At 40.0% G+C, this 26,362-nt stretch overlaps 5 protein-coding genes and 1 pseudogene across 16 annotated transcripts; 2 read left to right on the top strand and 4 right to left on the bottom strand.

The window, feature by feature from the left end:
• Window positions 1-849: 849 nt before the first annotated feature.
• LOC107615216 (uncharacterized) lies at window positions 850-3,804 on the top strand. Its single transcript, XM_088497848.1, has 3 exons — window positions 850-1,438; window positions 1,888-2,880; window positions 2,981-3,804. The coding sequence occupies exons 1-3, from the start codon at window positions 850-852 to the stop codon at window positions 3,802-3,804; spliced, it is 2,406 nt and encodes an 801-aa protein (XP_088353974.1).
• Window positions 3,805-4,206: 402 nt separating this feature from the next.
• On the bottom strand, window positions 4,207-4,919 carry LOC110266789 (uncharacterized). Its single transcript, XM_088498425.1, has 2 exons — window positions 4,535-4,919; window positions 4,207-4,364 (listed from the first exon to the last, which is right to left on the bottom strand). Exons 1-2 carry the CDS (start codon window positions 4,917-4,919, stop codon window positions 4,207-4,209), a joined length of 543 nt encoding a protein of 180 aa, XP_088354551.1.
• A 154-nt stretch (window positions 4,920-5,073) lies between these two features.
• Window positions 5,074-7,499, bottom strand: LOC107647676 (serine/threonine-protein phosphatase 7 long form homolog). The gene is made up of 6 exons (XM_088498829.1): window positions 7,422-7,499; window positions 6,209-6,548; window positions 5,833-6,061; window positions 5,668-5,758; window positions 5,135-5,549; window positions 5,074-5,084 (listed from the first exon to the last, which is right to left on the bottom strand). Exons 1-6 carry the CDS (start codon window positions 7,497-7,499, stop codon window positions 5,074-5,076), a joined length of 1,164 nt encoding a protein of 387 aa, XP_088354955.1.
• Window positions 7,500-8,228: 729 nt separating this feature from the next.
• On the bottom strand, window positions 8,229-17,077 carry LOC107617830 (Pentatricopeptide repeat (PPR) superfamily protein). 12 transcript variants are annotated; one of them, XR_015900091.1, is made up of 6 exons: window positions 16,446-17,064; window positions 10,688-12,775; window positions 9,670-9,834; window positions 9,319-9,399; window positions 8,678-9,138; window positions 8,229-8,487 (listed from the first exon to the last, which is right to left on the bottom strand). XR_015900091.1 is itself a non-coding variant. In XM_088500424.1 (2 exons), the coding sequence occupies exon 2, from the start codon at window positions 12,636-12,638 to the stop codon at window positions 10,929-10,931; it is 1,710 nt and encodes a 569-aa protein (XP_088356550.1). In that variant the 5' UTR covers window positions 12,639-12,775; window positions 16,446-16,806; the 3' UTR covers window positions 10,683-10,928. The 12 variants fall into 12 exon arrangements, 1 of the variants encoding a protein (XP_088356550.1); XR_015900090.1 differs by having other exon boundaries at window positions 9,319-9,570; window positions 16,446-16,806; XR_015900094.1 differs by having other exon boundaries at window positions 8,742-9,089; window positions 9,319-9,570; window positions 16,446-16,806.
• LOC107617831 (pentatricopeptide repeat-containing protein At1g26900, mitochondrial pseudogene) lies at window positions 13,609-15,168 on the top strand (annotated as a pseudogene).
• A 7,904-nt stretch (window positions 17,078-24,981) lies between the features above and the next one.
• Window positions 24,982-25,383, bottom strand: LOC148544015 (uncharacterized). The gene has a single exon (XM_088498828.1). It carries the CDS (start codon window positions 25,381-25,383, stop codon window positions 24,982-24,984), a length of 402 nt encoding a protein of 133 aa, XP_088354954.1.
• Between the last annotated feature and the right edge of the window lie 979 nt (window positions 25,384-26,362).

Raw genomic sequence — 26,362 nt, 5'->3', positions numbered from 1 at the left:
TTAGTTTCACCCTTAGTTTTTTATACTTTCTACTATAAAAAGTAATTGTGTTTGGATAGAAAATTCAAGAGATATATTTTTAATAAATAATTTATTTAAAAAAATTATAATAATAAACATATTTTATATTATTTTTTTGAATCAACCAAATAATTATCACTAATTTACACTATTAAAAAAAGTTTAAATAGATAAATTTACCAACAAATTTCTTTATCTTTATAGTCAGATTTTATATTACCGATGAATTTATTGACAAAATTTATCTGTCGGTTCAATTTTATGGAAATGGAAGCCATGTGTGTGCTATGCCTGGATATGGACTTGTGGGAAACTAGACAAATATGTGGGACAGTTTTTTTGTCAGTGTGATGTAGAGGAACTCGGACCGTGCGTGTTCTTTGTATTTAATTTTTGAGTCACTAATCGCACGGTCCGATTAGTGTTGGAAGGGAAAAATTTTGCATGGTTGAAATCGGACCCTACGATTTTCTTAGTAGGTAATTTCATTGCACATCGTATGGTCCGAGTTCAAAGTTGAGGAGTTGCATTGAGGCACAATGTAATCGGACCCTACGTTTTCTGGAAGGGTATTAGGAACACGGATGGTCCGAGTTCGTTTCCCTTTTTTTTTTTAAACATTCGTTCAGTTTAACCTAGTCGAAGGGTGCGAGTTCGTTAAGGGTGCTTATATAAAAGAGTGAAGTGAACTGGTGGGAGCTTAGTGCCGTCTTCCTCCTTCTTGAACGGCTGCTTCTTCTCCTCTTCTCTCTGGGTTTTTTCACTTTTGCTTTTAAAAATCTAGTTGCTAAGGCTAAGCTTATGCTTCTTTTTTGTTGAGTGAAAAAAATGAGTGATAGAGTATTACTAAAAATACATTATTTTGGTCAGATTTTATTACAAACGAGTGAAGGAGTGAAATTTATTTGTGAAAATCCACTAGATGTTGTTATTCCTTTTGTTATCTCATTTGAAGAACTCAAATGTGTAATCTGTGAAAAGATTAATTCTGAGAAGGCAAGAAAGATATCCTGTATTCTATACAGATATCCCGTACCGGTGTTTGGTGGATTCATCCAGTATCAAACCAAATATGTGACGGACGAAGCGAGCATGCAGGATATGTTTTCAATGTATATTGGAAACCGGTCTCAGATCTCGTTCCTCGAGTTGTATGTTGAGTTTGAACAATCTGAGGCTGACCAGAATATTCTACGGGAAGAGTATAATAGTGACAGTGAAGAAGAGTTCGAAAGCAACTACGAATTTGTTGGTCCAGATGGAGATGAAGATCAAGGCGACGGAACTATGGCCCCAGATGTGACAGAAGTGGCAAATGCACTCGCAAACGAAGTGCCGTTTGAGGAGCCATCATTCATGCAAGCGTTGGACTTGGAAGCCATGCATGCTCCGGAATTTCCGGAATATATGACTGCAGGTTACGTAATCGTGGTATTAGTGTTTTTTTAGGGTGTCATGGATTGAGTTATTAATAATTTACTTTTTATTTACCATTAATTATTCATGCGGTGATTAAGTTATGAATAATTTAAATAATAATTAAATTCTCTATAATATGGTTATTACAAAATGCGTGAGTTTGTGGACGTTATTATTTGAACAGGTTCGAAACATTGTACGGTTCAAAGTCTATGAACCGGACAGGACCGATCCGGTTTGTTTGGTTTACCGGTCGAACCGGGAGGTCCGGTCTAATTTTTACATTTGTTGCCGATGTTCTTATTTTGTTTAGAGTGACATAATAACATGTTGCAAAATCTGGAGTTATAGCGTACTGGTTGCAGTGAAATTTGATTTACCTTTAGAATCGGTTTTGAAATACCTGTGTATTAATGAAATTTTTTCCAATGGTGGTTGTCGCAGCAGAAGTTCCTATTGTCGCAGATGGTGAATTTGCCATTGGTGTGGAGTTCAGTTCCAGAGAAGCTGTTATTAAGGCGATAAAAGAGTATACGATACAACGAAGCGTGGACTACCGGGTGTATGAGTCTGAGCCGTTGACATTTTATGCTAAGTGTACACAGTATAGGTCAGGGTGTGATTGGGTTATCAGGGTTAGCTTGATCAGCAGGAAGTACTGTTGGGTTATAAGGAGGTATAATGGTAGCCACACCTGTACCAGAGCCACCATTTCACAGGACCATTCAAAGCTGGATTCTATCACAATTGCAGAAGCAATAAAGCCACTGGTTGAGGCTGACCCCTCCATAAAGGTAAAATCGGTTATAGCAGAAGTGCAATCGAAGTTCAACTACACCGTGAGTTACCGGAAAGCATGGTTGGCTAAGCAAAGGGCAGTAGAGAAAATATTTGGTGGTTGGGAAGCCTCTTATGAAGCGTTGCCTATATGGATGGAGGCCATGTGTCACAAGGAGCCATCTGCTGTCGTCCATTTTGAGACTATGCCTGCATATCAAGGCGATGACTTGGTGGGTGATATTCGGGTTCTGCATCGTGTATTTTGGAGTTATTACCCTTGTATTAGGGCATTCAGACATTGTAAGCCGATTGTCCAGGTGGATGGGACTCACTTGTACGGAAAGTATAAGGGTTGTTTGCTTGTGGCAGTTTCACAGGATGGCAACAACAATATCGCCTTGATTGCGTTTGCTATTGTGGAGGGAGAGACTTCTGATGCTTGGCATTTTTTCCTTAGTAACCTACGTCAACATGTTGTAACTCGGGATGGTGTCGGTCTAATATCGGACAGGCACGAGTCCATCAATGCAGCTGTGGAACGCAGTAACGGAGCTTGGTCACCTCCTAGAGCTTTTCATATGTTTTGCATCAGGCATATAGAGTCGAATTTTCTGAGAAAGTTCAAGGCCCCGTACCTCCAAAAATTGGTCGTCAACATCGGTAACCATTTATTCAATTTAAGCAAATAATTAATAGATTCTTCCTTAAATAATTCTATTGACCTCCATTACTTTTCTCTCTATATGTTGTGATATACCAGGATATTCAAGGACGGTGCGGGAGTACGAAGTGCGTTACCAGCAGTTACGGGAACGTGGCGAAGCGTACACAAATTGGTTAAACCGAATTTCTCGCGAACAGTACGCATTGGCCTTCGATGGTGGGTACCGATGGGGTCACATGACGACAAATCTAGTGGAGTGCATCAATTCAGTTTTGAAGGGTGCACGCAATCTCCCGATTACTGCTCTTGTGAAGGCAACATTCTACAGACTAAAGGAGTTGTTCACCCGAAAAAGAACGGAGGCGGAAGCCCGGATCAATGCTGGCCATATGTTTTCTGATATCGTGACCTCGAAGTTGCATGCAAACCAACTTGCATCAGGAAACATCCAGGTTAGTTGCTTTGACCGCCAAAATGAGGTGTTTGAGGTTCGTGAGATGACGAGCGGGCTAGAGTTTGCAGTTGATCTACGTGGCCTTCGATGTGACTGTGGTGAGTTCCAGGTGGACCGGATCCCATGCAGACATGTGTTCGCATGTTGTGCCAACCAGCGACTGGATTGGCAACTATATATGCATGATGTGTATAAGATGGACCAAGTGCGGCGGGTGTACCGAGCAAGGTTTCGGCCACTAGGCAATCCTACCACATGGCCAGCTTATAATGGACCTCGGTTCATACCAAATCCGTACCTGAGACGGGTCACGAAAGGTCGGCCCAGGATGACGCGCTTTTTGAATGAGATGGACACGCGGATGTTACGTTGTCCCAGGCGATGTACGCTATGTGGGGCTGAGGGACATAGTCGTAGCAGATGCCGTCAGGCAGCTGGTTCAAATACCAACAGAGATGCCCCCTAGGTTCATAGGTTTAAGATGGTGTTGTATAATATAACCTGAATGAGCAATCTGAGTTATCACAAATTCATGACCTGCTATATGTAACCTTATAAATTATGACAATCTAGTATTATCACATATCTGTAGCATTATATAATATGTTGCTTGATACATTGATACATCAATATCTGTCTGAACATATTAAGATTTTATGAGACATTATTACACACCCCAGATGGTTAATACATCAAAAAGTTCCTTACAACATGATGATAATAAACATACAATATAAACTTACCATAGTCTAACTAATTAATACATAATGTCCAACACATACAAATTACTCAATACAGAATCCAACACATACAAATTACTTAATACAAAGTCCAACACATACAAATTACTCTAAACATAACTCCACAACTACTTTCTCATCGCCCACTTTACATCCTTCACAAAGTTCTTGCATTTCTTGGCCGCTTTTTTGAAGACAGAAGGAGTGAAGCGATTGGCACTCCGACGTGGCGGATCAATCCTCAGATTGTAACCTTTGACGTTGTCCTCCGGAGTGTCTGCCTGACATGTATATAATTTTGAGTAAACAAGTATATACAGCACATTCCATATTCATTACCAACATAGATACCACAATTCAAGTAGGATAACACACTCACAAAGATGCTATGTATGAAAACAAAAAAAAAAAAAAAGAACTTGTCGAATATGTAAAGCAAAATAGTTAACATAATACCATCATTGCGAGATTCTTCATCCTCATCGAACTCTTCAATTTCATCATCCTCACCATCGGCCTCGTCATCCGGGTCGTCTGCTAGATAAGCATCGGTTTCTTGTTCGAGTGTGTTAGTGTCTTCCTCAATGAGTCCCATGTTAAGACGGTTAGGATTCTGAGTATTGAGAACACCGCGTCCACCCTCACTTCTACTAGAGTCATCAATAGATACGAACCCCCCGGAAGCAACGGATGAGGTATGGCCTGGATACCTCGCATCCAACGAATACCTGCCTGGCATGAACTCAGGCTGATGGCCATATTGTGATTGTGCGGCATCCGTAGCCATGAACCCAAGCAACTGGCTAAAAGAACCTCCTTCGCCTGTCTCAAACTGTGACATACCCCAATATTGTTGCTGCATTGGAAATGATGGGGTGAATTGTGTCTGAGGTACAAACGGATTTGAGGACTGAGGTTGTTCTTGTGGAAGCGGATTTGGAAGTGAAATATGTGGCTCATGTTCTTCATTGTCCTCATCCATATCCTGACTACCTTCATCGGTATCCTGATTACCCTCATCCATATCATCATTACCCGCACCCATATCCTCATTACCCACATTATCTTCACCCACAAGATTCGACAAGGATAAGCGGTTCCCAAATTTTGATCGGTACCAGTTCATGTAACTATCCAATGGATGCTGTGAAGGGATGGGAAGCTCAGAAAGAATGTAGTGATACATGTTTGTCCAATGCATCACCCAAATTGAATGACTCGGTGCTGTGACCCAGTTAAGATTCTTCGGACCAGTCAGAACCTCCCCATGCGCCTTATCCAGATTCTGCTCCTGAGTAGGTACTCCCTGAACGAAACCAAACTGGCGCCTGACCCTATTGGTGGCGTGCCACTCGATACATTCAAAGGACACCAACGAAACTGTAGCGCTCCATACAACCGATTGCATGTAGATTTCAGGAGGAATTATGTTCGGATCCACACGATCCACAGCATAAGCAACCCAGACAAACTGGAAAAATAAAGGAAACTCATGATTAAAACCCACAATTCAAATAACAACAACAATGCAGCATAGTTTTGTCAAAGACCCTAAACCCGAAACTAAAACTTCTTTAATCAAAACGCACCTGGCCTTCCTGAAGTTCATCAAAGGCCTTCCTAAAGTGATCTAACTTCAGATATCTATATCGTCGGTCACCACGCTCCCAGTTACGCCACCTAATATGATATTTTCAATTAGCTCAACTGAATCTTAATTATCAATAAACGGGTACATTGTAACATAATATTACCTATTTGCTAGTGGAAAGCTGCGGGGTTCTCTAGGAAGCGGTGATAGATATGGCAGTCGGATCCAAGCCCAACCGAGCAGAAGTGTTAGTGGTCCATCTATTTCCTTACAGTTATAGCGAGATGCCCTACATAGGGCCCTGTAAAGGTGTGCTAGGCATGCCGATCCCCAGCTATACTGTCCAATACTGACAAAATCACGAAGCAAGGGTAGAAACTTCCAGTGCACGCCTGCCCCAGACTTATCCCCAAACAATATCGTCCCAATCAGCAACATAATGTGGCACCTCACATACCTTTGTATACTGATTTCATCGGTCAATTCTAAATTCTCTTTTAAATTCCGCAGTCAGGTCAGTTTTATGCAGCTAAATCTACAGTCCTCCTTACGCGGTGCAACGCCAAATTGAAGCAAACACTCTGCCTCTATGGCTTCAAAACTACTCATTGTCATTCCTGTAACTGGAAGACCATCTGTGGGAAGACCAAGAATTAGAGCCACATCTTCAAGAGTCACGGAACATTCACCAATGGGAAGGTGGAACGTATGTGTGTCTGGGTGCCAACGTTCGACTAGAGCATTTACCAATGCTTTCTGACACTGCACTATCCCAATCTGAGAGACATGATAGAAACCGGTAACTCGTAGATGCTCCTCAACCCTATCGTTGTACCGATTCGGAGGAACTGGGTGGTTACATGTCAATATTCTTAATTTCTACAAAAAAAAAATAACAAATTACTAGTCAGATAAACAACAACAATTACTAACCTACCTTCATCAATCATTTTACTGAATCCTTATATAACTAATTATTCTAACTTCTAAAATTATTTAATTAATCCTTAAAATTATTCACAACTGCAAATAAAAATCATTACTAATACATATATTCCTAATCAAAATTCTCAACCATATTACAACATCTAGAATTTTATTTAATATCAACGACTCATTTGTTAAACATTTTTCCCTCAATAATAAAAAATATTAACAACCAGTATATGCCATCACTCATTCTAACAACGATAATAATTAACTTGCTAATAATAATTACGACAATTAAAAAAATTTATATATTCTCATAACAAAAAATCTAACATGCCTTAATTAGAATAATCATACTAATCATTCAACATTAACACTATCTCACAATAACAATAACATTAACATCAACTTCTCCATCAGTAACAGTTATATTTAATTGTTTAAAAAAACATTTAAATATTAACGTTCGTTCCAACCACATAATTATACTAAAAATTAATTATAAATTAAAATAAAAACTACATTCTACACTTAATTAATATAATAAGTAACCATTCCCTGTTTACTTCTCTTTTTTTATTACATTCGGAAGTCTTCAGACCACAATAATAATAAGGAATTTCACTATAATAATATTTATAATTAAAAATCTGTAAAAAAAATTTTGAAAAATCTAACAAATTTTAAAAAATTAGTAATAATCATTCTATTTATATTCTTTAACTGCATTTTTCACAACAACCATAATAATTAAATTTCTAACATTAATAAGTATAAACATAATAAATTAAAAAAATTTTAAAAAATTTTAAAAAAACTTACATAATCAGGATCATTGAGATAATGAATAATGTGAAGTTCAGATCGATCAACATCTTTAACCTTATATTTTTTTGGCATGGTTGTTTCTCCTCCACCATGCAAAGCAACCAGAGAAAGGGAGAAGAAGGTGACCCTGAGAGCGAAATGTGAGAGAGACTGAATTGAATTCGGATGGAGAGAGAGAAGGTTGAGGGGTCTTTGTTGGTTTCAAGGGCACCGTTCGGGGTAAAGCATGAGCGCGACGCGTGTCATCTTTTGGAACAACTCGGACCGTGCGATAGGTTGAAGAGAAATCGGACGGTCCGTGACCTGGGGCGTTCTCAGAGGGTCCGAGTTGCAGCCTTCACTTCGCCAACTGCACGCTACTCGGACCGTGCATTTTGTGTGTGGAACTCGGAGGGTCCGAGTAGTTCGTCCCTGACACCACATTTTTGTAAAGCTCTTCTCACCCCCATATCAGAGTTCTACACCATCCTTGGCTCCATATGTAAATTAAAAAGCGGTAAAAGATTTGTCAATAACTTTTTACCGACTTTTTTTTTTGTCAAAAAAATATCGACAGATTTTAGCTTATTACCGACAAAAATTCTGCCGAAAACAGGGTTTCAAAATTTGGCAAAGTTACCAAATTACCGACAGAAGATCCTTCTATAACAATAAATCATTTTTCTTTCAGTAACTGTGACAGATTTTTTTTTTATATTTTTCCTTTCCAATAAACCTGTATTTGTATGGAAAAAAATATATATAAATTAACCAGATTCTAGTTACCGCTGTTTTCATCCAATTCACAATGAAAAATTGAAATAAAACTAAAATGAGAATATATTTAATAATTAAATAAACAATCAAGTTAGCCAACTAAGCCAAGTATTCTAGCACATGATACGTTAACTACAATAATTTCTAGTGGCCTATTGTTCCAAAATGCTTGAATAACCAAAACTGAATTTGACAATCAACCTCCATATGCAATATTACAAATAACATATAGTACATTATTTGATCACTGTAAGCGTCTTCCTCCCTGTGAAGTCTTTGAGTTTTGACAGAGATAGTGCTAAATCTGTATATCATTAGAAAAATCGATGACGTAAATATAATATACTCTAGAATAAAGTAATATCAGTATTATTTAGCCATCTTCTCTTATGATTATAATTTTTCAATGTGCGTATTATTTCTTTAAGATTGAATCCTTTTTCTGACTAATGCTAAAATAGCTAAATATAAAAATTTTATAAATTTTGCATTACCTAAGCTAAAGGGTGAGAAAGTTGTGAATCATGTAGTGTGCACAACATAGCAAATATTTGTTACCCTGCTTATGAGTCTTTCAAAGGCTTCTGTCCATGCTCTTCCATGTATCTCTCAGCCACAGTCAAAACATCATCTTGCTTGCTGAATATGTTCTTTCTTTGAACATACCACATGTGAGAAGTTCGTGGCATCTGCGGCAGCTGCGAAAGTTGTGGGTTCATATAGAAAGGTCTAATGTATTGCCTATAAACACGTGCTGCGCCATTAAAGTGTCGAAGAACCAACTAGCAACAAAGTATCAACTCGGCATAGGGCCATGGCCAAAACCACATGAAGCATAATTCTCGCGTCTACGAGACTACATCAGTATGTAGCAAAGTTTGAGCATTCAACTAACACAGTTTCCACCTAAAAATCATGTCATGCAGGAAAAACAACATAGGAAGGATTGAAAATCCTGACAGAAAACTAAACATTAGAATCCTGCGATAGTACTAATAAACTACCAAACTAAGAAATGGAACTTATTTTTCAGTGATAAAATAACAGTATAAAATGCAAAAATGGTTCAAAATCCAAGCTACAATGTGATCCAAAAAGAGCTGACCTAAATTCAATAACATCTAATGCAACTTACGTTTTGGACAAAGCATCAAAGATGCTCTGTGCCTTGCTGGTAACACCAACACCAATCCTCCCAGCATCCGCCTCAGCTTGTCTTTAAAAAAACAATAAAATTCAAAAATCAAAATCAGACATTAGCAAAAAATCAAAAATAGAAAAAAAATTAATTAAAAGAAAAAAAAAAAGTTGAAATTATTAGAAAAAGAAAGAAAAGTATCTTGGGGGATTGTCCTTTGGCAAGTTTACATACAAAGCAAGGTTTTCGCTGTGGAACAATTGAGAAAATGAGAAAGCTTAAGGTATAAGAAATGAAAGGAAAGAATTTGAATAAAGAGAAACAGCGGTAAGTGCTTAAGTTACTAACTCATTTCTCTTTCTTGAAGTGAATGAAGCCTGATTTGATCCTCTCAGAGGCTTCATCAGATGAAGCAATACCACCGGAAGATGATGTTCCCAGTGAAGCTGTGCAAGTTTGCATTATTATGTATTTTTGAGATTTAATAATAATAAGACGACCATATAAGAATCCCTGCCAATGAAGCAAAATAAGGAAGCAACATGTCAAGAGATGAACAAAAAATACTTATTTGCATCAAAAGTTCAAAACTTACTATAGTAAATGGTTGGAGTTAGAGAAAAAGAAAGTAAAGTCAATAAAATTCAGTTTCATACTTTCATCTATTGGTTTTTGACAAGACTAAAGCACTAAGATGAGTATATTTATAATTAAAATGGAGTAAGTAAGCATTTTTGTACACATGTCAATATATAGGAAAGAAACATAATTAATAAGAAGAGCAAAAGACTTAATTTCATTTAAACAAATTTATTGGCAGTCTCAACTCATACATTCTCTGCCAATATTTGTGATGTTGGTGCAACTTCATTATATAGCAGTTTAGCAATCAATCTTCAATATGCAAAAAGTAAATACTATTTGATTAAACCTCGATTTTAAACTCCTTCAAGATGCAAATGCAATTAGTGTTTCCAAACAAACAGTGCTGTCTTTTATTTCATGATAACAACAACAAAAATAGAAAAGGGGGGAAAAGCTAACAAGAAAAGCTATAAATTCATAATGCTGCAGAGGAAGCAATTCTAGTATAAATTTGACTTCTGCAGAACATGATTGCCCTGTTACCTAGATTGCTGGTGAGTATCAAATTATGGTAAATTCAATTTTCAGCAAGCAATATAAATAGATATAATAAGAGCCAGCATGTTATATTACCATATAAATAGACAATACAATACTATCATAACTTGTCATCATTAGAGTAACCACTAGTGATAGAAAAATAACTAAAATATACTCGCGCACTAATGAAATGCTTGAAAGAATGATTGGTAACGGGAGATTAAGACCAGAAGCAATTTACCAATCCAAAATAGCAGCTGATTAACTTTGAGAATGTGAAGTATGAACAAGAAAAATATCAAATGATATAGAATTCCCAATTAAATTGTGAAAGATTGAAATGCAAACTAAACATATTGCAGAAATGTCATATTGCGCAATTGAGTGTTGACATCAAAACTGTATCATGTCCCGAGGTATTGAGACCACCACTATGCGTGATAGAGTTAGAGCCAGTGATTTTACTTGAACCATCAATATCCTCATCCCTGATTATCAATTTCAACTATACTGACTCCAGCTTCCTTTAACATATTTCCTCCATCAGTTTCAACTGTAACAGCATTAGTTTGCTTCAATTCTTGCAATCTTATTAGATCTGAGATTCTTCCAGCAGCAACGTAAATGCCAGAAATCAGGAGTGAATCTGTAGGATGCTCTGTATAAATGCTGCTTAGCACATCTTTCACACATTCCCCCAATTTAACATCACCATAGACTCGGCAAGCAGAAAGCAATGTACGCCATGCAGTTGCATCGCCCTTAATAGGCAAGCTTTCAATTAGTTTGTGCGCTTCATGTAGCATCCCTGCTCGACCTAGAAGATCAATGAGAGATCCATAATGTTCAACTTGTGGTGAAAAGCCATATTTGCAAACCATGCTCTTAAAAATTTCCATCCCCTCAATTACAAGCCCTCCATGGCTACAAGCACTGAGAACTGCCAAGAATGTAACCTCATTTGGTCTAAACCCTTCATTATCCATCCTGTTGAAAAGCTTAACAGCATTAGTCGGCTGGCCATGAATTCCATGACCTGAAATCATGGCTGTCCATGCTTTCATATCTTTACCCTTCATCCTCTCAAATATGTCTGTAGCCTCGTCTAGAAAGCCACATTTGGCATATGCATTAACAAGTGCTGTTCCAAGAACTGTATCCAGCTCTAGTTTCTCCTCTACCATAAAACTAGTAACATATCGTACTACTTGCATAGATCCGGAAGCAGGGCAACCCAAAAGCAACCCAACTAAAGTAGAAGAATTAGGTTTAAAACCTTCAAGACTCATTTGCTGCAGCAATTTTACTGCTTCTCCAAGCAGCCCATTTCTTGCATACTTGCCAATCAAGCAGTTCCATAGGATAACATCCTTCTGAGCAACACCATCAAAAACTCGATGTGCCAAAAAGATACGACCCATTCTTGCATAGAGATCAATCAATGCAGTAAGAACATTCAAATTAGAACTAAGTCCAAGTCGGATATAGTAACCATGAAGACACTTGCCTCCAAGAAAACTCTGCATATCAGCAGCTGCCGACAAAAGACTCAATGCAGTTGCAACACTCGCTTCAACCCCGCAACAACGCATCTTCCGAAACAAATGAAAGGTCAGCTCAGGCTGAGAAGCAAGAAGGTGGCCAGCCATCAAAGTGTTCCATGAGACCAAGTCATTTCGTTGGGGAAATTCATCAAACAGGTTGTGAGCATCTCCAAGTCTCCTGGAAACGCAGTAGAAATGCAAAAGGGTATTCCTGAAATCAAGAAAAAGCAGAGTTCCAGACCTGAGTGCAAGGCCATGAAGGCCTCGCCCAAAGACAAGGTTGGAAAGCCTAGCACAAGCCTTGATGACAGTGATGAAAGAGAAGCGGTCAATGAGAATTGGGCGGTTCCTAAGTTGGTTGAAAAGGGGCAAGGCCTTGGCAGGGGAGTTGCTGATGGAATATCCTCTGAGCATAGTGTTGAACATGAAAAGATTGGGGTTTGGAGCAGAATTGAAAATGGAGGCAGCGTAGTGGATGTGTGAGATTGATGCTGCGAGGAGCTTGCTGAGCGGGAAGGGAAGGTTGATGAGTGCGGTTTTGAGCATAAAGGCGTGAATTTGAGAAATGTGGGATTGGGTTTTGCATGATGATCCCAAGAGAAGAGCTACCTTGTGATGCAAATGCAATGCTGGAACACCCTCTTTCATTAGCCACAATCAATAAATGAAGTTGCTCACCAAATCAACCCAATAATGAGGGAAGAAGTTGGGTGAATGCGAAAGAACCAAGATGTTCAGCCTACAATTCTAGTAGCCTTTCTGGGTCTTGGTCACTCTCAACTTTTCTAGCGCAACACACAATCAAATTTAATTATTTATTAAATTTTCATTCATTCGAATTTCTTAATTCATCCATAAACTTTACTACTTATAAGTAGATGAAAACAGTAATGCTAGGGAGATGATAAAAAGTCAGCCCAAACTTAGTTACTTTATTTATGAATGCTAAATAAGACAAGTTTGAGTTTATCTTTTATTGTCTCCCAAACATTGAAAAATAATATGGCAAGCTATACATCACTAAAGAAATTTGTCTCAAATCTTGTTTTGGCAAGCAATTATTCTTGTTAATTTTTAAATGCAAGACAAACAACAAGCTACAATAGCATAGACAAGGTTATGTGCCAGAACCAAAATTTTATGAAAAATAAAGAATTGCAACAAAAGTACAATAACACATAGGAGTTCCAATTAGAAAAGAGAGGAGAAAGAAAATAAACATGAATTCAACAGCACATTCTTGAAGTTTAAACTAACAAGTTTCACAAAAGGCATATGAGCTAAAATCCATTTCCTTAGTCATCCTTCTTATTTTATTTTACTTTTAGCAGCAAGTCAGCATCATTAGAAACACCTTTTACTTTCTAATGATAAAGTCTCTCATCTACTTAAAGGTAGTAAAGTTTTTGACTGAGTTAAGAAATTCAAATGAATAAAAAATTCATAACTAATTAAATATAATTGTGTGCTATGCTAGAGGACTTGAGAGAGACCAAGACCAACAAGGGCCACTAGAACTGCCGGCTGAACATCTTGGTTCCTTCCGCATTCCCCCAACTCCTCCTTCCCTCATTATTGAGTCGATTTGGTAAGTAACTTCATTTACTGATTGTGGCTAATGAAAGAGGGTGTTCCAGCATTGCATTTGCATCACAAGGTAGCTCTTTTCTTGGAATCATCGTGCAAAACCCAATCCCACATTCCTCAAATTCACGCCTTTATACTCAAAACAGCACTCATCAACCTTCCTTTCCATCTCAACAAGCTCCTCACAGCTTCAATCTCACATGTCCACTATGCTGCCTCCATTTTCAATTCTGCTCCGAATTCCAATCTTTTCATGTTCAACACTATGCTTAAGGGATATTCCATCAGCAACTCCCCTGCCAAGGCCTTGCCCCTTTTCACCCAACTTAGGAATCGCCCAATTCTCATCGACCGCTTCTCTTTCATCAGCGTCATCAAGGCTTGTGCTAGGCTTTCCAACCTTGTCTTTGGGCGGGGCCTTCATGGCCTTACGCTCAGGTCTAGAACTCTGCTTTTTTTTCTTGATTTTAGGAATACCCTTTTGCATCTCTACTGTGTTTCCAGGAGACTTGGAGATGCACACAACCTGTTTGATTAATTTTGCCAACGAAATGACTCGGTCTCATGGAACACTTTGATGGCTGGCCACTTCTTGCTTCTTAGCCTCAGCTGTCCTTTCATTTGTTTCGGAAGATGCATTGCTACAGGGTTGAAGCGAGTGTTGCAACTGCATTATGTCTTTTGTCGGCAGCTGCTGACATGCGGAGTTTTCTTGGAGGCAAGTGAATCCATGGTTACTATATCCGACTTGGTCTTGGTTATAATTTAAATGTTCTTACTGCATTGGTTGCTCTCTATGCAAGAATGGGTCGTATCTATTTACCGCATCGAGTTTTTGATGGTGTTGCTCAACAAGATGTTATTTTGTGGAACTGCTTGATTGGCAAGTATGCAAGAAATTGGCTGCTTGGAGAAGCAATGAAATTCCTGCAACAAATGAAACTTGAAGGTCTTAAACCTAATTCTTCTACCTTAGTTGGGTTGCTTTCGGGTTGCCCTGCTTCCGGATCTATGCAAGTAGTACGATATGTTACTAGTTTTATGAAGAGGAGAAACTAGAGCTGGATGCAGTTCTTGGAGCAGCACCTGTTGATGCATATGCCAAATGTGGCTTTCTAGACGAGGCTACCGACATATTTGAGAGGATGAAGGGTAAAGATATGTAATTAAGGGGATGGAAATTTTTACGAGCATGGTTTGCAGATATGGCTTTTCGCCACGAGTTGAATATTATGGATCTCTGGTTGATCTTCTGGGTCGAGCAGGGATGCTACATGAAGCGCACAAACTACTTGAAAGCTTGCCTATTAAGGGCAACGTAACTGCATACCGTACATTGCTTTCTGCGTGCCGAGTCTATGGTGATGTTAAATTGGGGGAATGTGTGAAAGATGTGCTAAGCAACATTTATACAAAGCATCCTATAGATTCATTCCTGATTTCTATCATTTACGTTGCTGCTAGAAGAATCTCAGATCTAATAAGAATGCAAGAAATGAAGCAACCTAATGCTACTACAATTTAAACTGAGGGAGGAAATATGTTAAAGGAAGCTGGAGTCAATATAGTTGAAATTGATAATCAGGAATGAAGATACTGCTGATTCAAGTAAAATCATTGTTTCTAACTCTATCACGCAAAGTGGTGGTCTTTGTGGTGCATCAAATGTTTGACAGACAATACCTCGAAACATGATACAATTTTGATGTCAACACTCAATTGTGCAATATAATTTCATCTTTGCTTGTATGGTATGATTCATGTCCACCAAATTAGATAATATTGTAATTTTCTCCTAGAGCACCATACTATCAATAAACCCAACAAGGATAAAGCAAGAGGATATAATAGCAGGTGAATGGAAGAGGAGATTTCTACACTATTTTCATGATGGAGCTTTTACTAGATTTGACCTGAGGTTGTGTAGCAAGTTAACCACAGTTTTTCATTGCTTCCAAAGCCAATGATAATGTTGAGGCGGCAAAGTCACCTTTCTTAGTCCAAGAAGCTTGAGTTTTGTTCTCTTGATTTTTATAACTCATCACTGGTAATGCAAAGGAATATGCTTTCTTCACATCTTCTGCTGAGTGCTAACGTGCAGATATTTGACTTTATTTGAAGAGTTTTTGTGTTATCACGTGGGAGAGCACTCTAGTTTTTAATGAATGAGGATCTACAAAAGGCTTAGGATCATCACAGATGAAGTTACATTACTGTATATCTATTAAGTCAGCACCTTCTGCGAGTCCACTAGAAAAGAATGTTTTTAAGAAGGATGACTAAGGGAAGGGAGTTTAGCTAATGATGCCTTTTGTGAAACTTGTTAGTTTAAATTTCAGAAATGTTTAAACTTCAAAAATGAGATGTTAAATTCATATTTATTTTTTTCTCCTCACTTTTCTAATTAGAACTCCTACGTATTATTGTACTTTTGTTGCAATTCTTTATTTTTCATAGCATTTTGGTTCTAGCACATCATAACCTGGTCTATGCTATTGTAGCTTGTTGTTTGTCTTGCATTTAAAAATTAACAAAATTAATTGCTTGCCAAAACAAGATTTGAGACCAATTTCTTTAGTGATGTACAACTTGCTGAGACAATAAAAAATCAACTCAAACAGCCCAAACTTTCTTATTTAACATTCATTAACTATCGCTTGTATTAATAACATAATATCTAAATCAATAATCACTTAAATCAGTAATCAATAACATTAATCAGCAAATCTATAACATACAATCAATAACAATAAGAGAATCATCAAATGTCTCTCCCCAAACAGAGAACAGAATCATCAAAGTATCAATCATCCCTCTCACAAACAGAAAAATAAAAGAAAAATTAAGATAAATAAACAAATAGCTTACCAGACAAGGACCTTTCCGGCAGAGAACAGGAGCACCTCACAGCCGTCCGCAGAACTGAGAGAGGAGAGACGAGCGCGCCTTGCCGCCTTCGCAGCTGTGAGGGAGAGAGAGCCAAGGACGAGAGGGAGGGCTGTGAAAGAGGGAGACGCCTTCGCCTTGCCGCCTTGTCGCCGCCGGTGCTTTCTGGGCTCTGCGTTGCGCTACGAGAGAGAAAGCTACGTGAGAGGGAGAGCCGAGTCGTCGTCGCCGCCGGTGATTCCGGTGCTTTCTGGGCTCTTGGTTAGACTTCTATCCGAGTTTTGAGGGAGAGAGAGACGTGAGGGAGAGAAAGGCAGGGACGCCGGTGCGAGGGAGATGCCGCTGTCTCCGCCGGTTGGACTTTCATCAAGGAACACAGGCAACGGAGAAGATAAGAATCGACATGGTGCCAACGAGGAACACACGCGATGGAGAATCAGGGAAGTGAGCAGAGGAAGTGAAGTGGGCTTCGATTCTGGCAACTGAGGAGAGGCAGTGAGGTAAGCGACGATTCCAACGACGCCAACAACACAACACAGATGATGGGCAGTAATGGTCGGTGACCGTGAAGAGAGCGAGTAAGGCAGTAAGGGGGAGCGCCGATTGGGAGGGGAAAGGAAAATGGGATTATGACTGATTAGGTTATAATTATTTGAGTGAATCTCAACTCGCCCCTCACAATTACAGCAAAATGACGAGGATATCTCAAGAAAAAAAAAAAAAAAACTCAATCATTCTTGATTTTTTTTTATTGATTAGTTTCTATGCCAAAATTTTTTGGTACAGAGACTTCGTTGTCCTTTGAAGGTAATTGTTAGGAGTTGGACTGAATTTTTTTTATCAAAGATCTCATTGTCTTTCGAGATAATTGTCAATGACTATTTTGGGTGTTTCTCTAATTATTTATATTTTTATTTATTTTTTTAGATTTACCTAAAATTCACAACCGGATTTTATTAGTGTACAGATCAGATTTGATTCGATAATCTTGCGGATCGGATCTCTTTTTCTCAATTTTTGGATCTGATTTGAATAACACCACAGAGATGCAGACTGAATCTGATCCATATTCATCCATACTTTTTAGTCTTTTGTCTTCCCAACAACATTTTTCTCCATCCATTTCAAAAATTTGTACTTTGATATTCCCCATTTAACTGGGAGGCCAAGGTATTTTTTCAAAGTTGAATTATATAGTAAAGATATAAGTTTACATATTTTTCTTTTTATGCGATGAAAGAGGGATTGAAAAAACTAAGACCTACATTTTAAACATTAATAAAATAATTAAAAATAATTATAAAAGGAATTTATACTCTCTCTATACAACTTCAATCTATATATTAGAGTGTTCCGTTTTCAAATTGTCTTATGTGAAAAACCCTAGGTGTTACATAGGTAACCTGAAATAGATGGATTGGACTTGAAGGATTGGCCCAAGCGTCAATGGAAGGTGGTCTCCGACTTGTTCACGTTCGGGAGCCGCCGTCCGAGTTATGTGTTTGGAGAATGGGGGGTGGTACCTACAAAGACACTCCGATACTTAAGTTAGCAAGGGGTTTAGCAGGTTTAGAGTATATTGGAACTTAGAGATATATGAAGGGTGTCAGTGTATTTATAGTGGTGATCCAATAACCACCGTTGGAGTAGTTCCACTTCTGAAGGTGGATAACCGTCCCTTTATCTTAGGATTGTTGAGATATCGCTTCTGGAAGTGGATGAGAGATTTTAGGGGCAGTTACTTATTTGAATAAGTGTTATCTGCCAGATTATCTCGAATCCGACCTCTTTGGGGAGGAGCTTATGTCGAACCCGACCTCTTTCCTAAGAGGTCGGTTAGGCGGTGGGGCCAACCTTTGGGCTGGGCCTTTTTGTCTTACTTGGACCTTGACCACAGTATTGGGACAGGATATGAACAGTGCCCCTCCTCGAGTCTGATCTCTTTGCTTATGAGTTTAGAACCGACGTGATTTCAAAGTTCTCAACCGTCGTGTCTAATCAAACGTCGTGTCCGTTTGGGGTTTCGTATTTACACGTGGGGGCAGTTACATTGGTAACGGCGCGTTTCTTTAATGACCACGTCAATTTACCATTGTGCCCCTGGCATGTTATAAATACTCTTCCCTCTCTTTTCTTTGTTTTCTTTCGTCTCTGAAGCTTCTTGCCTGCACTCTCGTTCTTTCTTATTCAAAAGAAATCCCTCTAACCTTCCTTCTTGGGGTGCTTCATTGCTGCTGCGACTACTCCTCTTCAAGTCTACACTACTCCTCTTCAAGTCTACAGAGAAAGGTTAGTCCTTCCTTTACCTTCTCCTGTCATTTGTGTAGTGTTTTATCTCTGTGTGTTCGTGCGTTTGAGGAGATTTTCGTACTTTTATTGTTTTCTTGTTTGTAATGCGAGATGTTAGTATCTTTATTTGTTGGTCTGGTAGTTCTTTTCTTTACTTTGCCGTTTGGAGGGAGGCTGTCTTGTCTTTTGGGATTCCTATTTTGATGACTTTTTATTTTTCTTTGTAGGTCTTATCACCTTTATACCTACTTTTTTGTTGGAGAAAATGTCTTCATATATCCCTGAGTCCCATTCGAGATAGGTAGATGATTCTGTGTTGGAGGAAAAGTCTTTAGTAGACACCGACTACCTTACCGAACTTCGCACTCACCATAGGATCTGTAGTTTAGAGGCCGATGAGCCTAAATACGAGTTGGTGGCCCCGGGTCCTGAAGACTGGGTTTGTTGCGGGAGGGTTGCTAATTTTGACCCTCATTTTTTCTTTATGTATGATTGTGTTTTTACCCGCCTGGGGGTTTTCTTCCCCTTTTCTGATTTTGAAATAGAAGTACTATCGCACTGTCAAGTTGCTCCTACTCAGCTCCACCCCAACTCTTGGGGTTTCATGAAAATTTACCAACTTGTCAGCCGAGAGCTAGACTTTCCAACTTCTTTAAAGATCTTTTTCTATCTTTTCCATCTGACCAAACCATTTAGTGCCTAAAATAATAAACAACAGTGGGTATCCTTCCGAGCTATTCAGGGACGGAAGGTCTTTTCGATCGTTGATGAATCCTTCCATGACTTCAAAAACTTTTTCCTTAGGGTCCAAGCCGTAGAGGGCCATCATCCTTTTTTCTTAAGTGATAACCATGAACCCCAATTTCTTCTTTATTGGTTGGAGGCTTCCCCTGTTGAGAAGTATGGCCTGGATGACTTGAACGAGGTTGAGGAGGCCATTGTGGGATTTTTCCGGGAGGCTTGGGGGAGAGCTCCTAATCTGGACACTAAGAAATTTTTTCTGGGTTCTCCGAGCTTTGTGCGAACCCAACTAGGTAGTTTTTGCTTTTTATAGTTGCTTCTGAAGGTTTCCGACTTAGGATGTTTTTCGATTTGTAAACTGATTGCTTTTTTATTTCTTCCTTTTAGAAATAGTGAAGAGTGGATCCAGCGCTGCCTATCAGAAGGTCCAAGAGGCCAAGATGAAGGATCGGGCCCAAGCTGATGCTGCGAAGGCTGGATCTGCTGGCATTCCTCCTCCTCCTCCTCATGATTCGGGGACATCCTCTCGCCAGTTATGGTAACCTCTGCCTCTTCTCCTCTCCCTCCTCCTGCCCCTATCCCCCAAGTCCGACCTCTCTCCGAACCCGAGAAAAAGAAACGCGAGACCTCGGAGACTGGCTCTTCTCCTTCTAGGGAGGCCAACTTCGATGGTCCTAAGTTTGTCCGGAAGCACATCTTTCCTCATAGCCAGATTGCTAAGGATGATGCTTCCCTTCGAAATCATCTTCAAATTTTGGTTCGGGGGGGTGTTCGAACTACTGGAGTCTGCACTGCTCTTCTTGATATTTTGGACAAAACTCCTTTGAGTTCTTTGGGATCTTCCCAAAAAACTATGGAAGAGCTTCAGGGGAGGATTGTCCTTTATCAAGAGGAGGAGAAGCGACTTCAGGGGGAGGTTACCTGGCTGAAGGATGAGCTAGCCCGGCTTCAAGAGAGGGAGAAGAAGCTAATGGGTCAGTGTGCCATGGCGGAGGGCTTGAAGGAGAAGGCGGAGAAAAATTACGTCAGGGTCTTTTCTAAAAATATTGATCTTCAAAGGCAGCTGGAGTCAAATCGGAAAGCTTATCAGGAGCTAGAGGATTCCATTGTTGAGAGCTCAGAGGAGGCTTGGAGGGTGTTTAAGGAGCAGGTCGGAGTTATCGCTCCTGACTTGGACCTTTCTCCTCTCTATCCCGACAAGATTGTTGTTGATGGAGCTATTGTCTCCCCTCCTCGTCCTGAAACGGATTCCGAGCTGAAGACTCGTGGGCAAAGCTTTGTTGAGTCTCCTCCTCGTGAGGAGTAGCAGGAGGGATTCCTACCGAAGTCTTCAGAAGCTCCGACTTCCGCTGCCGAAAAAACCACTATGACCACTCCTATTGCAGATCCGAGCTCCCTCCCTCTTTGTGATTCCAATCATCCTTCCAATTAATTTCAGCTATGTTAGGGCCGAGCTTGTGGATCCTTTTTTAACAATTTATTTTTTATGTTTATGTGGTGGTAGTTCTTGATACTTTTGACCTTTTATGGTCGTTAACAAAAAATTGTTTTGTTTGACTCGCCTTTTTTGGATAAGGGCTTTTAAGAAATACATTGCGTGTGCATGCTTTGTTGTGATTTTTTATAAGATTTTTATGAAAACTTGTTTGAAAAATCTTTTTACTAGGCAGACTGTTTTTGTCTAAGTTACTGTAAGGTTTTTTCAAAGACTTGAAATAGCCTTTGCTTTTTGAGGGATTTTTCTTATCTCTTTTGTATTCCTCACATATTCAACTTTTGCTTATTGAATTGTTTTCATGACTTAGGTTATTTTTGCGATGCATTTTGATTCTACTCGGGTTTTTCGACTAGTAAGTCGTTTAGTGATAAGATTCCCGAGTTATTATGATCGTTTTTGTTATTTCTTTACACCGACTTGTACCTCGTCGTTTCATCCTGCCGACCACTTAGGTCGGTCATGAGATTTTCACGCTTTTTCGAGTTTAAGTTGGTGCGTTTCGTAGAACAATAATGGCAATAATGGAATTATAAAGAGACAGAATAAAATCTTTATTTATTGATGGAGGTAACTTTTGTTCTTAGCTACTAAGGGTTTTTAAGACTTATTAACCCTTAACCTCCACTTTGATGCCTCATTAAAACCCCCTTCAGGAAAATCCTTTTTTGGAAAAAAGCCATGAAGTTGGAAAAAAGAGTACATCAGGGAGTGGAGTTCGTTTCTAGCTATAATACCTCCTCATGTTGCAAGCATGCAACAACCTTAGAAGCTCGGTACCGCTCAAGTCGAATACCTTGTAGTATCCCTTTCCTAGGACCTCACTTTTCTTATATGGCCCTTTCCAATTAGCAGCGAGTTTTCCTTCCCCCGACTTGTTAACGCCGATGTCGTTTCTAATCAGGACCAAGTTGTCTGAGGTGAAGCTTCTTCGAATGACTTTCTTGTTGTATCTGTTTGTCATCCTTTGCTTCAGCGCGGCTTCCCTTATCTGAGCTTGCTCTCGGACTTCAGGGAGTAGTTCAAGTTCTTTTTTGTGTGCCTGAATGTTGATAGCCTCGTCGTAGAATCTCACCCTTAGACTTTGCTCATTGATTTCGACTGGTATCATGGCTTCTACGCCGTAAGCAAGTCGGAAGGATGTTTCCCCTCTGGCAGACTGAGATGTATACTTGAAAGAGTTCTTCAGCCCAGGCTCCCTTTGAATCTTGCAACCTTTTCTTTAATCCAGCCAGTATAACTTTGTTGGCTGCCTCAGCTTGCCCATTTGCTTGTGGGGTGTTCACCTGAGGTGAACTGATGCTTGATTTTCATGCTGGCTACCAAGTTTCTGAAAGTAGAGTCGGTGAACTGGGTTCCATTATCAGTGGTGATGGAATGGGAAATTCCATACCTTGTAATGATATTCTTGTAGAGGAACTTCCGACTTCTCTAGGCTGTGATATTGGCCAATAGTTCTGCTTTGATCCACTTCGTAAAGTAGTCTACTCCCACTATTAGATACTTCACTTGTCCAAGTGCTTGGGGGAAGGACACGAGTAGGTCCAACCCCCATTTTGCAAAGGGCCATGGAAAAGTTATGCTGATGAGTTCCTCAGGGGGAGCGACGTGGAAGTTACCATGCATTTGGCATGGCTAACACTTCTTTACGAACTCGGTGACATCTTTCTGCAAGGTCGGCCAATAGAACTCGGCTCGGATGACTTTTCTAGCCAAAGACCTTGCTCTGAGATGGTTTCTACAGATACCATTGTGCACCTCTTCTAAGACCTCCGTTGTCTTTGAGGTTGGGACACACTTCAACAATGGTGTGGATATTCCTCTTTTGTAGAAGATATTCTTCACCAAGGTGTAGTTCTGTGCTTCCCTCCGAATTTTCTTGGCCTCTTTTTTCTCTTTGGGTAGAATGTCAAATTTTATGTATTCGATTAGTGGGTTCATCCATTCAAAGTCCAATCCGGATACTTCTAGGACATCTAGCCTCTGTTTTTGTGACAGAGGGTTCTTGGAGAGTTTCCTGTATCAGGCTTCTATTATTCCCTCCTGGCTTGGTACTTGCTAACTTGGAGAGGGCGTCTGCTCTACTGTTGAGATCCCGATTTATGTGTTTGACCTCAGTCTCCGAGAACCACCCTAGATATTCCAAGGTTTTGTCCAAGTACCTCTTCATATTTAGGTTTTTAGCCTGATACTCTCCATTAATTTGAGAGGTCACTACTTGAGAGTTGCTGAAGACCACTACCTTGGTTGCACCGACTTCTTCTGCTAACTTTAACCCAGCGATCAAGGCCTCATATTATACCTGATTATTGGAGGCTGGGAATTCAAATTTGAGTGAAACCTCTATTTGGGTTTCCTCTTGGTTGACTAGTATTATGCCTGCACCGCTTCCAATTTTGTTGGAAGAACCATCCACATATAATTTTCACGTTGTGGAGGCCTCCTCTTGATCTCCTACATATTCTGCTACGAAGTCGGTGAGACATTGAGCTTTAATTGTTGTCCGAATTTCATACCTGAGGTCAAACTCGGATAGCTCTATAGCCCACTGAACCATTCTGCCCGCAATATCTGTTTTTTGAAGAATTTGCTTCATGGTCTAGTTCGTTCAAACTCTTATTATGTGAGCTTGAAAATAAGGCCGTAGCCTTTGAGATGCCACTATTAAGGCATATGCAAACTTCTCGAATTTTTGGTACCTTAACTCGGGACCTTGTAGAATCTTGCTGGTGAAGTACACAAGATGCTGCCCGACCTTGTCTTCCCGTACTAGAGCTGATGCTACAGCTTTTTCGGCTACAGACAAATACAAGACGAGTTCTTTCCTGATTTTAGGTCGGGTTAGAATGAGAGGTTGGATTAAAAACTTTTTGAACTCCCAAAAAGCTTCTTCGCATTCTGGAGTCCATTCGAACTAGCATCCTTTTCTTAGTAGAGAGAAAAGTGATAAGGATCTCAATGCTGATCCTGCCAAGAAACTGGAGAGAGCTGCAAGTCGGCCATTTAGCTGTTGGACCTCTCTTAAACAAGTCAGGATTTTCATTTCCAAGACTACTCTGCATTTATCGGAATTAGCTTCAATCCCCCTTTCTGTTAGCATAAATTCTAGAAATTTTCCAGCCTCCACTGCAAAGGTGCACTTTGCGGGATTCAATATCATCTCGTGCATCCTTATGGTGTTGAAGACTTGCAAGAGGTCGGTCAAGAGGTCCGTCTCATGCTTGGTTTTTATCAACATGTCGTCCACATATACTTCCATTAAACTCCCAAGGTGAAGTGCAAACACCTTATTCATCAGCCTTTAATATTTGGCTCCTGCATTTTTTAAACCAAAAGGCATAACCACATAGCAATAATTTGCTCTAGGCGTGATGAAAGATGTTTTTTCTTGATCCGGTTTGTACATCGAAATTTGGTTATATCCCGAGTACGCATCCATGAACGACAAGTATTGATATCCCGAGCTGGAATCTACTAGGGTATCAATACTTAGAAGTGGATATGGGTCCTTTGGACATGCGTTGTTCAGGTTGGTGTAATCAACGCATATCCTCCACTTGCTGTTCTGTTTCTTGACTAGCACCACATTCACCAGCCAAGCCAGATATTTGACCTATCTGATGAAACCGGCTTCTAGGAGGGCTTGTATTTGTTCTTCGACCACTTGAGCTTGTTCGGGACCTAGTTTTCGCCTTCTTTGTTGAACAGGTCGAGATCCTGGGTAGACTGCTAACTTGTGAGCCATGAGCTCAGGATCTATCCCGAGCATGTCGGAGGCTTTCCAGGCGAAGATGTTGAAATTTTCTTGTAGGAGCCTTATCAACTTCTGCTTCAAGTCTTCTTTCAAGTTGGCTCCTATGATGGTATTCCTTCCATCCTCTTACCTGATTTGTACCTCTTTAGTTTTTCTCCCGGGCTGTGGTCGCAATTCTTCTTTAGCTCGAATTCTCCCGAGCTCAATTGTATGAACCTCATTGCCTTTACCTCTCAGGTTTAGGCTTCATTGTAGCATTTTCTCGCCAGCTTCTGGTCTCCCCTGATGGTTGCGATTCCCTCTGGTATGGGAATTTCATGCACAGATGGGGTGGATACCACTGCTCCAAGCCGATTAAGGGTTGTTCTACCTATTAAGACATTATAGGCCGAACCCACAATAACGACTATGAAATCGATGCTTAGAGTTTTGGATTTAATCCCCTTTTCAAAAGTTGTATGTAGGAGTATGAATCCTAGTGGTTTTACGGGTGTGTCCCCCAGCCCGTACAGGGTATCAGGGTATGCCCTTAATTCCTTTTCGTCTAATCCCAGCTTGTCAAATGCTGGTTTGAACAGGATGTCGACCGAGCTCTCCTGATCCACCAGGGTTCTGTGTAGATGGGCATAGGCGAGAATCATGGTAATTACCACCAGATCGTCATGTCTAGGGGCAATACCTTGCCCGTCTTCTTTGGTGAAACATAATTGTTGGAAGGTTGGGTAGCTCTCCCCCAACCTGGTAGACTTCCTTCAAGTGCTTCTTACGAGATGACTTTGAGACCTCCCGCAAACCCTCCTGAGATCATATGTATATGTCGCTCTGGGTTCCGTGGCGGGTCTCTCCGATTTTCTTCATCTCTCTTCCTTTTTCCATGATTGTCCAACCTCTCCATGAGATATCTATCAAGCCGGCCTTCTCTGACCAGCTTTTCTATCACATTTTTCAGGTCGTAACAGTCATTCGTCGAATGCCCATATATTTTGTGGTATTCACAGTATTCGCTACGACTTTCCCTCTTTTTATTCTTGATGGATCTAGGGGGAGGTAGCTTTTCAATATGGCAAATTTTCTTGCAAATGTCGACTAGGAAAACTCGCAGAGGAATATAAGAGTGATATCTCCTGGGCCTTTCAGGCCCGACTTCTTTTTTCTTGGGCTCCTTTTCCTTCTCCTTTGACGGGTGAGAGTGCCCAGGTCGCCAGCTTGGTTCTCGTAGCCTGGCATTTTTCTCCATGTTGATGTACTTCTCAGGTCTTTAATGTACATCACTCAAAGAAGTCGAGTGCCTTTTCGAGATAGACTGCAAAAAGGGACCTTCTCGAAGTCCATTTACTAGGTCTATAATTACTGCCTCTGTGGGCAGATATTGAATTTCTAGGCACGCCTTGTTGAACCTTTCCATATAGTCTCTCAGAGGTTCTCCGACCTCCTGTTTTACTCCCAGGAGGCTAGGCGCGTGCTTGACTTTGTCCTTTTAAATTGAAAATTGCTTAAGAAACGTACGTGAGAGGTCGTCAAAACTGGTGACCGACCTTGGAGGGAGGCTATCGAACCACTTCATCGCTGCCTTTGTCAGAGTTGTCAGAAAGGCTTTGTAGTGAGTAGCATCAGAGGCAT

This window comes from Arachis ipaensis, chromosome B9 (assembly GCF_059453495.1).
Source record: "Arachis ipaensis isolate K30076 ecotype BB chromosome B9, ASM5945349v1, whole genome shotgun sequence".
NCBI lineage: Eukaryota > Viridiplantae > Streptophyta > Magnoliopsida > Fabales > Fabaceae > Arachis > Arachis ipaensis.
The sequence above is the reverse complement of the archived record's forward strand: the minus strand, read 5'-3'. Positions and strand labels throughout refer to the sequence as shown.

Excerpts from the sequence above, each read along its gene's own strand:
- LOC107617830 (XM_088500424.1), bottom strand. The coding sequence starts at position 12,638 with ATGAAAGAGGGTGTTCCAGCATTGCATTTGCATCACAAGGTAGCTCTT.
- LOC148544015 (XM_088498828.1), bottom strand. The coding sequence starts at position 25,383 with ATGATTCTCGCCTATGCCCATCTACACAGAACCCTGGTGGATCAGGAG.
- LOC107615216 (XM_088497848.1), top strand. The coding sequence starts at position 850 with ATGAGTGATAGAGTATTACTAAAAATACATTATTTTGGTCAGATTTTA. Across the intron at positions 1,439-1,887 it reads TCCGGAATATATGACTGCAG|AAGTTCCTATTGTCGCAGAT; the intron begins GTTACGTAATCG and ends TTGTCGCAGCAG. Across the intron at positions 2,881-2,980 it reads AAAATTGGTCGTCAACATCG|GATATTCAAGGACGGTGCGG; the intron begins GTAACCATTTAT and ends GTGATATACCAG.
- LOC110266789 (XM_088498425.1), bottom strand. The coding sequence starts at position 4,919 with ATGTCACAGTTTGAGACAGGCGAAGGAGGTTCTTTTAGCCAGTTGCTT. Across the intron at positions 4,365-4,534 it reads TGAAGAATCTCGCAATGATG|GTCAGGCAGACACTCCGGAG; the intron begins GTATTATGTTAA and ends AATTATATACAT.
- LOC107647676 (XM_088498829.1), bottom strand. The coding sequence starts at position 7,499 with ATGCCAAAAAAATATAAGGTTAAAGATGTTGATCGATCTGAACTTCAC. Across the intron at positions 6,062-6,208 it reads TGCACCGCGTAAGGAGGACT|GCGTGCACTGGAAGTTTCTA; the intron begins GTAGATTTAGCT and ends AGTCTGGGGCAG. Across the intron at positions 5,759-5,832 it reads AGCTTTCCACTAGCAAATAG|GTGGCGTAACTGGGAGCGTG; the intron begins GTAATATTATGT and ends ATATCATATTAG.